The 16,434-nt window shown below is 41.3% G+C and overlaps 1 protein-coding gene across 1 annotated transcript; it reads right to left on the reverse strand.

Annotated features, from left to right (window-relative positions):
* Positions 1 to 1,044: 1,044 nt before the first annotated feature.
* fam171a2b (family with sequence similarity 171 member A2b) lies at positions 1,045 to 14,988 on the reverse strand. The gene is made up of 8 exons (XM_082544299.1): positions 14,669 to 14,988; positions 10,137 to 10,364; positions 9,437 to 9,529; positions 7,398 to 7,556; positions 6,902 to 7,081; positions 6,690 to 6,803; positions 6,063 to 6,189; positions 1,045 to 5,461 (listed from the first exon to the last, which is right to left on the reverse strand). Exons 1-8 carry the CDS (start codon positions 14,763 to 14,765, stop codon positions 3,973 to 3,975), a joined length of 2,487 nt encoding a protein of 828 aa, XP_082400425.1. The 5' UTR covers positions 14,766 to 14,988; the 3' UTR covers positions 1,045 to 3,972.
* Positions 14,989 to 16,434: the final 1,446 nt, after the last annotated feature.

A 16,434-nucleotide genomic window follows, 5' to 3' on the forward strand; every position in this document is an offset into this window, starting at 1 on the left:
AAACAACAACAACAAAATAATATAAAAATAGAATATTAAATTAACTTTTTATCTATTGCATTATTTGAATTTATGAAAACTTACGACACTGGCACAGATGTGGTAAGAATTCAAACATCACAAAGTATTGAAAGCATGTTTTCTGTAAGAGAAGGACGTTATAACTTAAAGCGGTGGGCAACGTCAAACCTACGGTTTTCGTGTTTGTGTGTGTGTGGAGAAAAACCATGGCAAAAGTTGCTTAAAACACAGTCTTTATTAGGTATAATAAAAAGATAATGATGGTTGAATTTCAAATAATATCTCTGTTTGTTTAGTTTTTATATTTTTTTTCTACTCAGATTTTGCAGTCAACATTCCAAAATTGGAGGCATTTTCCTTTGACGTGCGGAAATAAAATTGCGGAATTATAAAAACTATATATGAACATTTTTTTGCATTTCAAACAGTGCATAAATTATGTGCAAATATGTATGTTGATGTTCCTGAAGTTTCTATCAACAAGGAAGCTGAAACAATACTTCAGCACTTATGAAGAAGGATTAATTATATGTGCATACTTTCCACTCCTAGATGATTAGAATATGTAAAACATTATTGTTATTATTGTATACTTTATTTTGGGGTTTTTTTTTTAAAATCAAAGTAAATTAATTTATTTTACTTTATTTATTTGAAAACACTTAGTTTTCTAAATATTTGATACCTCAGGTTTACTTTATTCTTTTATCTTCTTGTCAGGTTTTTTGCCTGCTTCCTGATTTAGTTTGGCAGTGAGTTGTGTTTTGTGTCTTGTATTTAGATTTCCTTTAATTGTATCTTTGATCTTGATTAATTTCAGCTGTTTCTTTTCCTCCAGCTGTTTCCTCTCTCCTTGATTGCCCTCAGTATCCTTTGGTGGAACATCTATTTGCCATCTATTTGTTCTGCTACATTCACTTTTCCAACAGCTTGAGTTTGCTATTTTTCTTCATGGACTTTTGACCTAATTAGAGGCTAGTTTTGATGTGGTTTTTTATTAAAATAAAATCCCAAACACAGACAGACCGTGGGAACAAATTTATTTCTATTTTGTCTCATGTACAGAAAGTTGAATCAATTTACAGTTTACAAACAACTGACCAGGTGAATGAAGCCGATGATTTACTGCACAGGATGAAGGCCTACAGCTCAGTCCTCTTGATGCTCTTAACTATCAAAAACATCCAGCGCGGTAGGTTGCCAGATTTGAAGTTTCCTCTCAGGGATTCGGTGTCAAATCGTTCACCAAATCTGAGAAAACACTTCATTAGCAAAACATAAACAAGCAAGAAAAGCCACGATTGCACAACTCAATACTTTCCATATCTGGTTCAAAAAAATAAAAGTACACTTACAGCAGTGGGCGCAACATTTTAGCAGGATTCGATTCATGGTTGTGCTATTCTTCAGACTTTGATTTACATCACATTTTCAGCTTGTTCCATAGGCTACTGACACAGGCTTATGAACAGCAAGCGAATGGTACAAAGGACCAACATGTCAGCATGACTTTTATACAGCCGTTTTCCCTTCATAAGCAACCCATTACTCTGCAAAAACCACCAACAAAACAGCCGTCAGCCTCGCTAAGTTCACAGTTGTTGAATAGGCAGTGGTGATGCTAGTAACAGCAGGAGCGTGTTGGTCAGTATGTTATCGTTGTAAACATTTACGACCGGAAGTGAATTTCGTTAGAACTGGATTAAGGGAAAAGTCAGTGTATCTTCATAAAGTTCATTTGGCAACACAGTCCAATGCATCATTTTGTGCCAAACATCCTTGTTATCAATAATAATAGTTAAAAAAAATCATTAAAAACACCCTATTCTACATTTAACATGCACATTGTATACACATAAAATCTCATATAGATCATACCATTTACAGGTTCCGTGAAAAAAGAGGATAGATACAAGAAATTAAGATATCCAAGGACGGAATAGCCGCAAGAAAAGTTGTCTGTTTTGGCAGGCATGCTCCCCAGAGTGACGCGTGTTGCTGTTGTTGTTACCGCAATGCAGTGTGCTTATCAGTGCCTGCCGATCTCGACAGTGAGTTTAGGTGACCGCTGACTGCATTTTAAAAAGGGACCGGCATGCCTATCACTCGATCCTATGTGAAAGAAGGCACTTACAGGAGAGAAGTGGTTCAGGCTCTGTCTACAGGCAACCCCCGCTGATCTCAGTAGGATATTTCAGAAATAGTAAGTCTTCAAGTAAAAGCGGTTTGGAACTACGCTTGTTTCTTGGCGTTTAGGGGTTGTCTAGCAGGAACTTGTAGGGGAGGGCTTTTGGTGCCTTCTGTTTATTTCATACATTCATATGCATGCAACCTTTCTATACCAAATGGTCTTTCAAATATCTGGGCATGTATTTACACAAGATAAATGGGTCATTCCATATAAAATCAGCCCAATCTGAAAAAAAAAAAAAAAATCCCACCTGACCCCCTCAGAAGCTTCCACGGCTCCCCCCCCCCCCTCAAATTTAATGAGGCCATGCAAATTTTTACCTTCATTCTATAAATACTGTCCAAGTTAAAGGCCCTCAAAGTACACAGGGTTTTACTTGAGTTTTTAACATCATAAATGTTAGAAACTGTGAGCAAATCAATGTTACACCATCTCCAAGTGTCACAGTCTAAAAGCCATAATGTTGCTTTTGATGAACACAGATTTTACATAAACAAATCTAATATTTCACCAGAGAAATGACATTGGTGCTCACATACTGTGTTTAATCATTTTGATAAATCACATTTATCCAAAAATTTTAGGTTCTAAAGAAGTTTTTCAAAATCCTTGAGGGTCTCCAAATTTTCTTTGGCCATTACTTTTGTTCAGCGCAAGTGTTCTCATATGTTGACCTATACTCAGAGCATCCACTCGTCCTGAGACCCTTTGGGTTGTGACAGAGTGGGTGTGAAATTGAAGTTTTTAACAGAGCTTTAATGTGAATTAAAAGGAGCTGAATTTTAAACCACTCTTAGGTATTTTGAGGGCTTATAACTGTAAAAATATCCACAGTATTAAGGTGAAACCTTACATTTCTTTATTACAGATGCTGTTGTATAAAAAATCTGCTGATTCAAACAGGGTCAGGTGGGAGGCACTGACTGATTTTTACTGGAATGACCCAAATGCAACAAAGTCTCTGCTGGCCAAAACTCTCACCAAGAGAAGAAAGGCAGAAATGCGTACTTTTGGCAAAATTGTACAGTAGATCACTGTGATATTACAGAGAAGATGGAGATGATGCTGAACAGTTCAAATCATTACTATTTGAGTAAGTAATTACAACACATGAACACAGTACAGGAGGAAGAGGAAATCAAGAACATCCCTGAAGGAGCAAAATGCAAGTTGCACGTTGGACTTTATAATATTTCTGTAATCTGTTCACAAGAGCTCAATGACAAACTTTCACAACTTCCTCAGACAGGGAAGCTGTTTCGGAGTAGAGAAGAAAAAAGAAACTCACATCTTCTACAGTCATTGTGAGCATCTGGGTAGAATTAGTCCAGGGAAAAAAACCTAATTTGCCAAGAATTCCCATCCGTCCCATAAAAAATGCCATCCACTTCCAAATACTCTGTAAGTATCAATCAATAAGTTATCAAATTATTAGCAAGTGCTCTATTCTTATATTTTGCTCTATAAAATGGCTATTTCCACAGTCAGTATGTGCAATGGCTCAGACCATGGTTCAGTGACAGGTGATAGGAGACGGGGTTCACAATAAACTGGACAGATTTCAATCTACAACTCAGTGGAAACCAGAGGGATTAACTGACAGTGAGGCTACGAGAGTAACTGGCAAACACAAAGGTCAAACAACAACCTGGATATGGATTGGTGAAGCAGTGGCTGTGCTTATTGTGACCTCCCTCTCGGTGATGTGAAAGACTCCTCTTTCACAAGGCTGTTATAGTTCCAGTGTTCATTCAAAAAGCTCACTTCCTGGGGTGGAAGACCATCAGAGGCCTGTCTTCGATCTTCTGCCAGGGGCTCTTCTTGTTCTCATCTTTGTCCTCGGAATCATCCTCTGGACTGGTCATGGAGTCGCGGCGGTTCTCGCTGTTGCTGCTGCGGCTGCTGTTCACGCGGCTGCGTCCTCTTCTAGGGATGGTGGATCCTCGGGAGGACGGGCCTTCGTCCAGAAGAGGGGTTAGGGAGTTCTCCTCGGGAGAGACGGGACGTCCCTCACTGCTGCTGGGCTCGCTGTGGTCAGGGTAGGCCAGCTTGGAGTAACTCTTCCCGCCGCTGCTGCTAACACCGTGGCCCTTCCGTCCTCCCGTCCCCCAGCGCTCATCTTTTCCCTTTCTATTTCCAGCTGATTTTCGCTCTTGGGCCTCCAGAGGCGGTTCCAGGTTGACATCCCGTGGAGTGCTGCTGGAGCCACCTCCGAATCCACCACCGCCACTGAGGTCATTCCCAACATCTATGTAGGAGTGGCGCACGTGAGCATTAGCTCGACCATCAAGAGAGATGAACCACGCCCTCGGGTGTTGTTTAACTCCAAGTTCCAGGAGCTTCTTCTCTGTCAGAGCTTGCAGTTCCCCGTTCATTTGAGCCATGGTGGAATCGTTGAATAGCACTGGGATGGTCACAGGTCCCCCGGATGAGTCAGATGCCCAGCTCGGTTCTTCAGAGTCGTCGCCTTGAGATCCTCCTTGCTGTTGCTGCTGCTGGCCTTGTTTCTGGGAGTGGTGGTGATGGTGCTGCTGGCCCCCTCCCATCTGTGTGCCATCTTTGTCGTGATCCTTCTGGTCCTTGCCATCTTTGCCAGAAAACTCAGATGGCAGGCGCATGTAGTGGGCGGGGATAACCAGGGTTGGCACCATGCTACGGTACATGTTCTCCTTCATCTGGTCAATGGAGCTGCAAAAGATGATCTGACCTGGTTGGGTGTTGAGGGAAGTAGGTCGGGCAAGGCTGTCTGCTGCTGCTGCGGAATAATCCGGAGGCTTGTCGGACTGGCTTGGGACGTAGCCTTGGAAGCGAGGTGGGGATGGGGGATCGGAGGAGTACCCTCGATTGTCGTTGGCGTTGTGGTGTCTGTGATAGTCGGACTCCTTGTTGTCTTTGGGGCTGTAGTTCCGGTTGTAGTCGTCATGCAGCAAAGGGCTGTCCAAGTTGTTGGTCTCTGTGGCACGTGTAACCTTCATGGGGAAGCTTTCACCCCGTTGGGAACCTGACGCATTTTTACCCTTTGCGTGTCGTAGCATGTGGGCTGGAACATGCTTAGTTAAATCCTCCCTTGAACTCTGGTAGTCTCGCGATGGCGACAAGTCAGATTTGTCATTGGAGGGGCCTGATTCGACATGGCCTCCACAGATCAGATTTAGCCGTGACGTGGATGTGCCCTGGTCTCTCTTAGCACCGTTTAGATTGGACGTGTGAGGTTTGCCTTGCTGTCGACGTGGTTTCAGACACTTCCGTCTGAAAGATAAACAAAAACTGAAAGTCAGAAGGAAGCAAAACAGCTGCAAAAAAGGGGAGGGATTTCAAAAACTGTCTAATGAAGCAGGAACCCCATAAAGCCAGTTTTTAAGACCTTTATCATAGGCAAGATCAGTACATCGCTGGAAAAAACAGGTACACTATCTGACGCATGCTTCTTGCCCTCTGGTGGATTATTTGTGTACTGCAGTACTCAATAGCTCCCTTAATTTGTCAAAGTTCCATTTCAAATAAAGTATGAATGCTTATTGTACACAGTAAACTTTTAATTAGTTTTTCATATGTTATTTTATAGTAAAAAAAAAGGAAACATGTCTACTGGAGTATCTTTGCTCAAAATAAGCTTTCTTCGGACCTTAATTAAGCCCACATTTAAAATAAGCTGTTTTGGATGTGTAGAACAAGCCCGTCCTCTGGTAAGCTATTTTCCTTATAATTGGTCACCCCTCATAAACAGCAGGTGGGTGTGGTCCTAATTTATTGATAGTAGAAAAAAATAGGCTTTGCAGGACTAAAATAAACCCACGTTTTGCTACAAATAGAAACCTAAAAGTGAGACCTGGACCTATGCTCCCCACACCTGCAGTAGTAGAGCAGCACACAGAGCAAGATGAGCACCAACAGGGCCAGCGATCCCAGGATGGAGAGCAGGAACAGAGTGTGGTAGGTGGTGATATCCCTCAAGCCTGGATGAGACAAACCTAAACCTGCAAGACATCATTGCAAAAGTTAACTCAGATTCATTCATAGCATGTCAGCTCCCTATTATGCTGTCCAAACAACTGCTAGTTTGTCTGTAAAGTGAGTGAGGAGGAAAGAATTTGATTTACATTGATCATGAAATAATCAGGAACTTGGTTCAGCTGATAATAGCTACATGACGCCACCCATTGGTTTTGCTGTCACCATCTTGGTGTCTGTTTCAGCCGGAGGAGTCACCCCCTGGTGGCCATTAAAAACGGATGCAAGTTTAAGGAAGCTATCATTTTTCATACGATCAATGCTTCAAACTCAAGGCTATTTAACCTTGTCCTACAAAATCACCTTGTTTATTGATTTATTATTGAGTTCCTCAGGGACGATAAAGTGAATCTTATAGTAAAGGCTTCTCCAGCTTCTTGTTATCTGTGTTTCCACAGCAGTAAAAAGGCACATGAAGAGTCACCAGTTAACATTTTACCAATAACAGCCATTTCATTTTCAATACCTGAAGACGTCGGAAAGGCAGCCAACCAGTATCCCATCTGAGGAACCACGACGTTCCAGACAAACTGCGTCCCGTCCTTTTTGATGTAGCCCGTCCCGTTCCGAACCCACAGCCCTGGAGGAAAGAAAATGATCAGCAGCCTCTAAGTACAGTCATACATACATAGTTTACATTAATAAAAGACTATTTGTAAGTTTTAGCACACAGCTTACCCGTCTTTGGCTGATACAGCCAAGCGGGCACACTCGTGGCCATCCTGTTTCGGGTGTCTGATGGCAGCGGCACAGAGATGTGGATCGGATCTGAAACGCGGATCACGCTGCCATCTTTATCAAAAAGCTGAATGCTGACCACTGCCAGCGCCGTCAAGTCCATCCACCCAGTTTCTGCACCTGTATTGGTGGTGAGGCACAAATACAAACAGCTAAAAATGAACAGAATAATAACTCTGATCTTCATTTTGCTACCAGAGGGTGGTATACGAGTGACTATAAATGACAATAAATTAGCAAAGTAGCAGCAATTTATTTACAGCAAGCTTATAGTCAGATCTGGGACAACTATTTCTAAAACACACTAAAATATCCATGCAAACTGCAGTGCAAAATTTTATTGGAAAGACCTAGAAATGAAACCACCTCAGATGATCCAGAAAGGCACAGAAACTTGGACCACACTGTAACATCAGTTTGACAGACTGACACTGACCTGAGCTGTTGGTCTCTTGGCCCAGCAGGAAGGGGAATCCCCCGATTTCATACTGGCTCCTGGCTGTGGTCAGCACAGCAGTGAGTGCTGTGTAGTTGGAGCTGGACGGCAGCTGAATGGACTTCCTCTGGAGCTGCACCAGCGGCTGGTTACGAGCCCCTGAAAAAGAAACAATCCCCCTCCTCACAGTCTATCACGCCTACAACCACCGTGTTTGTTTCTAAAGCTCAAAAAGGTGTAACGATATATGTGTGAGTGCATCACAGCTGTACGGAGGCGGCTGCGACTGAGCTATATTTGTAATAATAACGCACAGCTCTTCTAGGCTTAAGGTTGTGGAGAGGGGTGTGAATCCTTAATTATGGCTTATCTGTTTGTTTGTTTATCTCATTATTAGCAGGATTGTGGAGGATTTGCCACAAAATTTCTTGAAAGATGGAGACTGCTACAACTCAGAAGTGGTTAATTTTTGGAGTGGATCCAACCCTGGATCCAGTAACTGTTTAACCATAGACAAGAAAAACTGGTTACACGTTCACAAATATGCATTACTTCGCACTGAAGTAAGTAAAATTAGGAAAAAGAAAACAAACCTGATCAAAATACCTGCTGGGATCCAGGAATTTCATTTATACAGGGTGTGGAGGGAATACAGTACAGTCTCAGAGCTCTGCTGTTGTGTAACGGCTCAGTCACAGGAGGGTAAAAACAGGAACCACTGAACTGTTTCATGCTCAGTAATTGATCACAATAGTTGTGGTGACCAAATGTTCACCCAGAAGTTTAATGTGCAACGCCCTCAACCTGTCCACTCTCAATACAAAGTTGTATCGAATTTGTATTCTATTTTTATCTTATTGTATATTTTATTCTATTCTGTACAGTTGTGTACATTACAGTATATTATTCATATTGTATTCTAATTTTTGCTATATAACTTTTGCACTGTCCACTTCCTGCTGTGACAAAACAAATTTCCCACATGTGGGACTAATAAAGGTTATCTTATCTTTATCTTATCTCATCTGGTTGCCAGTTGGTTGTATTCTGGTTATATTCCTACACAGGTGAGGTGTCAGAGGTGTCGTGTGTGGATGCGAGGAAGAGATGACCCAAACGCAGGACATTAATTTATGAAGGATTACCACGGTGTTTATTATGGGCTGGATGAACAAATATTGACTGACTGACTGACTGACTGATTGAACTGAAAACACACACAGAAACAGCAGTGACAACATCAATGACAAGACAATGAACTGATGAAACTGAGGGACTTAAATACACAGGCTAAATGATGAGTGATTAGGGGCAGGTGAGTAAACAGCTGGACTCAATCTGACTAATGATAAATGGGAAGATAACTAGAACATAATGCACACAGACTAGGGCTAACACAATAAAACAGGAAGTGGAACATACGGAAGATAAACAGTGAATATGAACTGAAAATACCGGGTCAACGACCCAGGAAACCTGACATGAGGCTGTCGAGCACCATTGTAATTGTGCAGTTAAAGTGCCCCTGAAGCAACGGCATCGCTGTCTGTGGATTCATTTCTACATTTCTGTTTCAGATCTTTGAGTTTCAGGCTGAACTCTGAACATAAGCCAGTTAGTGTGAACTTCTGTGCAACAGATTTGCTATTTTCCGCATTTTGTTGCAGTTAATCACCAAAATGTCACAAACAGATTGCATGTAATTAGCAACTTGCCTCCTTTCAAATGCAAATTTATATCCGTCTGTCTCTTCTTACTGAATTTTATTGCTAATTTGACACACCAAGATTGCTTTCAAGACCAAGACAGCAACTGATTGGGAGTGGGTGCAGAACCAATTCAAAACAACCATTTAAAAGGCAACGAGATTGCGAGATTGTGATGATTTGCAATAATTCTGGTATTGAAAAATAAAAAATAAAAACTCAAATGGCCAAACTGAACAATCCAAATCACCACAACAGGACTATCGTTTTCTAATGAGTCTATATTATATTAAATATGTTCTGCATGAGGCTTTTTTTAGAGGCTGTTTTTACCTGGAGACCCAGAGAGCACCTGCAGGACGTCATCGTACAGAATAAGAGTTCCCGGCCTCTGAACGAGCAGGTACAGGCTGACTGCTGCATACACTACAAGAAGAAGAAAATGAAATCAGCAGATTTCACAGGTGCAGGAACACTGCTGAGACAGAGTTTGTTTTACGACTCAAAATAATAAAAATAACCATCATCTAGGCAAAAGCAGCTCCATAACCTCAAGGCTAAAGGAAAAAAACTGGATTCTGTGGGTGAATTACACATGACGCAGTTTTTAAATCCAGTCTCCTCGTCCTCATTGACAGGCCCGACTGAGATTTGAAAACTCCAGCGACAAAACAAAAAAGACATCTTTTTATTCCCACAATTAGAAACAAGAGATCCTGTGATCCTGTTCTAAAAAAAACCTGAGCTGTGGCACTACCAGGCTTTATGCAACAGAAATGCTGCTTCCATTTTAATCACAGCAGTATTGAAGCCCAGCGCACCCTTTGGAGTAACCTTAAAATGGATGAGGTAGGTCAACAGGTAAAAAATACTTTTTATACTTTTTAGGTTTTATTATCTACTGGATGTATATAAAAGATGGACATAGCATCTAATGTTTCTATATCCGACATTTTAAAGGCTCAACGTTACCGTTACGGTACTTGCCAAGTAGAGAAAAAAGCAAACAAGTCGTAAAATGCGCTGGACTTACGCGGGATGCGGCTGGAGTGCCAGGGCACAGAGTTGGTGACGTAGTCTTGTTTGGAGGCTGTAATAATGACCCATGTTCCCGCACGGTACAGGAAGCTGACTCTCACCACGCCATCCTTGCCAGCACGGCTGGACGCCAACAGGGTCTGGTTGCCGTGTACTTCCACCTGAGCGTCTGCCAACTGGGACAGGTCGCTGTTGTCGAACACCTGGACTCTTATTTGCACCTCTGCAAGGAGAAAAATAGGGAGAGTAATTAGCCAGTAGCTAACTGATGAGTGTTTTGAACAAACAAGGCTAATATTTAGTCAATTATTGAACAAAATAAAAGATATTTCTTCTATAACATTTCTGTCATATTAAAAACGAAGCTTTCCGATTCACCAGTCTTGTGTCGTCTCATTAAACTGCAGTTTTAAAGATCTAATTACACTTGAGTATGGCTCAATTTATCAAGTCACCCTCAGCTGTCCTACAAGGACGGCATACTTATGCAGCAGCGTTACAATGTCATTCAAAATGACCTACACGGAGCGAAGGCCGCATAATTACCATGAAACACAGCATGTGCCCCAACAGGTGAAATAAAAACATTAAATACACTTTGTATTTTATTTACTATAATAATTAGAATTGCCTGAGGAGATAATCAGGCTTTAGGTTTAATCACATTAACAGAGATGGTTTTTGTATTAAAAGTTTTCTGAAAAGTTATGTTTAAAAATGGTAATGTTAAATTTCCTCAGTTAATTACTTACATTAAATAAGTTCAAATTAAAGTAATTAATGATTTTTGCTATAAGTGTTCAGAAAGTTTATGTTTAAATATGCAAATATATTCCTATTAAGTAAGTATTAAATTACATACGTACAAGTGACAAAATTGGGTTAAATAAACATTTTAACTTCATTTTTCCATAAAAGAAAGATAATAGAAGCAAAATGGCCCAATATTTAAAAACATATGTTTTTGTCTATAGTTAGCAAACAGCACTGTTAAATCATCTAACAGTTCATATCGACTCATAGATATTCAGGATGTTTAGCTGGCAATAATATTTTTTGTGCTGATGAAAAAAAGTCATGGTGATTCTCAGTATTAACTTACTTTCATGTATATAAAAGGTAGTTTCGTTTTTTTAAAACAATGAAATCTCTTTTGCCTGACTCTATTAGACTAAATTCAGGGTGCTTTATGTTCTGAAGTATGTTATAAAATAACACAGCAAAAACCGCAATGATGAGCAAGTGCTTTGGCGACAGCAGGAAGGAAAAACTCCCCTCTAACAGGTAGAAAACTCTGGCATAGCCATTAAGGGAAGGGAAGTTATCTGCCACGACTGGCACGAGGGTGAGTGGAGGAGGGCAGGACAAAGAACCGCTGTGGAAGAAAGCCAGAGATAAATAATAAGTAATAATTAAAGCAGAGTGGTGTATAAACACACAGCGAGTGGAACAAAAATCTAAATAATCTTATTTATCCTTTACTAAGCCTTGTAGCTCCTCCCACTTTAAGCCGGCTTTCTTCTGATTGGCTGACCCTTGTAAACTGAAGGTTTGAACATCAGGTGGGTGGGGCTTCTGTGCCTGAGATGAGAGCTTAAAGGTATCTCCTCTTACTGACATCACACAGATCCAAGACCAGAAAAAAGTTGCTTAAAGCTGAATGTGTAGGTCAGTCTGCAGCATGATCTATTGTGCATCCACCATAGTAACAATATATCTACGTGACAGAAAATTAGGAAAAGCATAATAGGTCTCCTTTAAGGGCATCGGCGACTATAACATCACCAGGAGGTGTAACTTATGTTGACCCCACAGCATGTATATTATGAGTCAACAGATGTGACTGATGAAGAATGCATTCAGAGTTTTAAATGTATTGACCGGTGAGCTGTGTGCGCTGCTGCTGCAGACTAATCACTTCCAGCGGGGGATGATTGTTGTTGTTAGTTTGATGATGATGTTTGTAGTCATCACAGCCACACCCGCCATAAATCCGTTGCGTGGCTATTTCCGCCCCTCATCCCCTCATCATTCTTGTCAGCTCGGGAACATTTTCTCATCTCGTCTCTTGGACGACGTAGATGTGGGTCATGCTGGGGATGTTCCCATGGATACAAGCTGACACTCCAAAAAGCTGGCTTGTTGTGTTTCAGTCCCTGAAGGACTGTGAGCTAAAACCGCGCAGGCCTCCAGTGACAAACCCCTCGATGCACAACTCTTCCAGAGACAGCAGCTAATGGCTGCATTCAGATAATAAGCAGTATGTTTGTGTGTGGGTGTTTGTGTGTCCATATCCACGGTGCATGCATAAATGCTGCCATCCATTAACATAAATTGTCCAATAAAGGCTCCTTTGTGTGTGTGTGTGTGTGTGTGTGTGTGTGTAGAGAGGATTTCCTCAATCTGGGCTCCTCACTTGAAGGCTTGAAGCAGCTCCATTGACACAAACACAGAGAGTCACAGTGAGACGCAGTGGGAATTTTTCACTCCCTCAGTGTCCTTCAGAAGTGATTCAGTAGACGCATCTCAAAACACAACTTAAATTCACCGAATGGTTGTCAAAATCGAAGGCAGGAAGCCTCTTATTTCTTGTACAGTTTGTGCTTTTCTTTTAATATAATCGCCATAAACTCTTCTTTAGGGACTGAAATGTCAAAGTGCCATTGTTTTTGAACCCATTATATGTTTTACAGGAAGATTATTTAAAGGCTCTGATTGTGTTTATCATACCTGCGCTGTTTCTGTTATCTCTGACGTTATGTTTTAAAGTCATATGCAAAAAGGAGTAAACCTGACTCAATACGGATGCAAAGAAAAATCTGCAGATGGATTACGCTTTGGTGTAAGCTTGTTTTGATTTAATCTATTTCCTTCCAAAACAAGCAACATCTCCACCAACCCAGATAGCAAACAATGTATGGTCTGTGTTTCACATCTGGAGTTTACTTATTAGTAATGTTTGGCCTCGACTAACTCAGGCTTTGTCAATTAAATGACCAACTGTTAGAAAAGAGTTAAATGTTCACAGAAATTCAGTGTAACATCATAAAAAGGAACGAGTGAGCCAATATTTGGTCTTACAGGGTAAGAAAATGATTTTAAAAAATGTGTTGTTTTTTTTAACTAACACATGTTTGGACTTGCTTTCAGCCACATGTGCAGTTTTCTCATGGGCCACATTTGTCTTCGACCAACAATGTTGGCTGAGGGTGAATCTGGCTGCTCTGACTCAGTCACAGGACCACAGTGCAAGGGCCTGATCTCAGATGTGTCGTGACAGTAGCTGACCCAAAGAACACCTGCCAGGGCTGTAACCGAGCAGTAAGTACATAAAGCGGCACAACTTAGACCCGAATGTGTCAGCAATCTGACATTTCTAAATACAGGAATAGATTTGTAGCATTGTGCAAATGCTTGCAGGTCAGGAGAACTGCTGAGCTGTTCCCGAAACAAGCCTGACGCATCAATTAAATGACAATTTCCTCCCTCGAGGCAAAGGTGCAAAATCTATGTTAAAAAGTTAGTTTAACAGACAAAACATTTCTTAAAGGAGAGGTGGAAGCAGCATTCAGAACCTTTTTCTAAAAGTAAAAGTGACAATATGAAAACTAAAGTGAAGAATTATCAATAGAAATCCACTTTTCACTGCACAGAATAAAAGATACAGGACCACTAAAGAACATTTTAGGAACGGTTTCGCAATCTTCTGTAGTTCCAGGTTATTATTAGCTTGCTTTTGAGACTCTACAAATAAGGACGATGATTAAAAAGAAGAACATTTCCTTCTACGGTGTGGAGCTGTAAACGGAGAAGGTCACAACAGGAAAGCACTGCAAGTGCAAGTAACTCAAATACTGTATACTCAGTTACATTCCTGCACTCTCTGTGCCTGTGACCATTCATGCATGTCAAAAATAGCTTCAGGCATGCATAATGCAATGTAATTACATAATGTCCTTAAACATGCACCACAATAATATAAACACGGAGTATGTTAAGGCCTCTGCTGAAGCATTATTTAACGGAACAATAGCGGGGGTTCTCATGCAGGGGAATTGATTTTGGAGTGAAGAAATCTAAAATGTTGGCTCAGGGACTGACACATTTCCAAGACCGCAGGCCCTCCTGCTCTCACCGTTACTCACTGTGCAAAGCAACAATGACACACATGAAGGCCCGGCTTAGTTGGGCCTGACACTGCACAGGAACAACAGACTCGGGCCTGCGCTCACATCTGAATCTCTCACATCTGCACAGCACGGGGACATAACCAGCTCACGGCCACCAGCGTGGCCTCTCTGTCAAAGCAACTCGCAGATATTAAAGAATCTATACCGCCAAAAGACGACGCTATCCCGGGGCAAGCACGGCAAAAAGCCTCGCCTGTAATTAACCGTAAATATCTTTCAGGTTGCCATAAAATCAGGGCGCATCGCTGCACAGATCGACTGATTGTCGACAAAAGCCGTAAAAATGCAACCACTCCCATCTCCTCATTGTGCCGCATCCCCCGTATGGCGAGCTTACCCAGTGCTCCCTGATCTGGAAGAGATTTGGCCAGCGCCTCCCAGACCGCGCACACCGACACGAAGAGGAGCAAACGGGAGATGCAGTTGGCTGGCATCCTTGCAGCTACATCTCTAGTCCCAGACCGGCGGCCGTGTGTCCATATTTCTGGTTTTTTTCCCCCCTTCAGACGTCTTTGAATGGAGCCGAGATGCTGCCGACTGTGTGGGCTTCGCCTTGTTTTTATTGTCTGAGGAGGAGCGCAGGAAAGAGAGCTACGTTTCCCTCTGCTGATCTCCAGTGGAACAGCGACCCATCTGCACTACTCTGATACCAATCTGGACCCTTCCTTGAATCGGGAGGTCAAAGTCCCTGCTCAAATAGTGATTATTAATTATTAGATTATTAATCTCAGTTTTTCATCTTTTTTTTAATCAATCAATGCGTGAAACAGAGGGCATCTTTAAAAGCCTGTATTAGGATAAACCTCAATAACAGACCGGTAATTACTTCAACCAAAATAATAATCTAGTTCATCAGCATTAAACAAGGACAGATATAACAGCAGGATAATGCAGTGTTGTTTCTGATGGCATCCGTCATAATAGGTGCTGACCTTTTGCTAACCATGTATTTTAGAGGCCAAAACTGTGGAAGCCTGTTTCCACCACAAAAAAAAAAATCCATAACTCGAAATTTCGACTTATTTTTTCAAAATTTTGACTTATTTTCTCAAAATTTCGACTTATTAACTCAAAATTTTGAGAAAAGTAACTCGAAATTTCGAGTTAGGGCAGCCAATCAGTAATCTATGTGAATGACGTCATTTCCTTGTTAGCCCCCAGGTATAAATGCTACAGCTAAGCTACCGGTATTACATCCAGTCATGAATGCACAGATTGCTGAGTATTTTCAGTGTGGCTTCAAAAATGATGAAATCCTTGTGTTATTAGCGGAATCACATGGCGTTACTATCAGCAAAAGTACTCGCGAAAGCGCCAATTTATTGTGATCAGGTTTTGAGTGCACGTTACTCTGCGCCATATGCTTCCGGGTAACAAAAAGTGATCTCATTCATGTAGATTACTGATTGGCAGAGCTAATTCCGTTTCTCCAAATTTTGAGTTAATAAGTCGAAATTTCAAGAAAATAACTTGAAATTTCGAGTTATGGATACTTGGTTTTTGTTTTTGTTTTGTTTTTTGTGGCAGAAACGGGCTTCCATACAAACTGACTGATAGCTGGAGTTTAATGATACAAAACCATCAAATATTCCCACCAGAAAAGATGCTAAATGTTTTGTAGTTTTTTGCTTTTTTTCATGATAAAAAGAATCTAAACTGTTACCGGACGTCCCAGCAAATTCATCCCAAGGTCAGACTGCAATGCTCAAAAAAACTACAGGCCTCAAAATGTTTTTCCATGACAGTATAATTAGAAGAAAACCGAACAAGTGTGGTTTATTTGGAAGGTCTGCAGAGAGAAAGCTGTTCTCTGTGAAAAGAATAATGCAGAATAGCTTCGATCTGTATCTGGACAAACCGCAACACTTCTGAAACAATGTCCTTTGGACAGATGAGACCAAAATGGCGATGTTTGTCAATGACCAACCACGTCTGGAGAAAACCAAACACAGCACATCAGCACAAACACACCATACTGACTGTCAGCACAGGCACGGAGGGCTGATGAGTTGGGCTTGTTCTGCAGCCACAGGACTGGGTGTCTTCCAGACACTGAGTCGATCGTGAACTCCTCTGTATACCAAAGGATTCAAATGAGACTGC

This window comes from Aulonocara stuartgranti, assembly GCF_965226115.1.
Source record: "Aulonocara stuartgranti genome assembly, chromosome: 8".
Lineage (NCBI taxonomy): Eukaryota > Metazoa > Chordata > Actinopteri > Cichliformes > Cichlidae > Aulonocara > Aulonocara stuartgranti.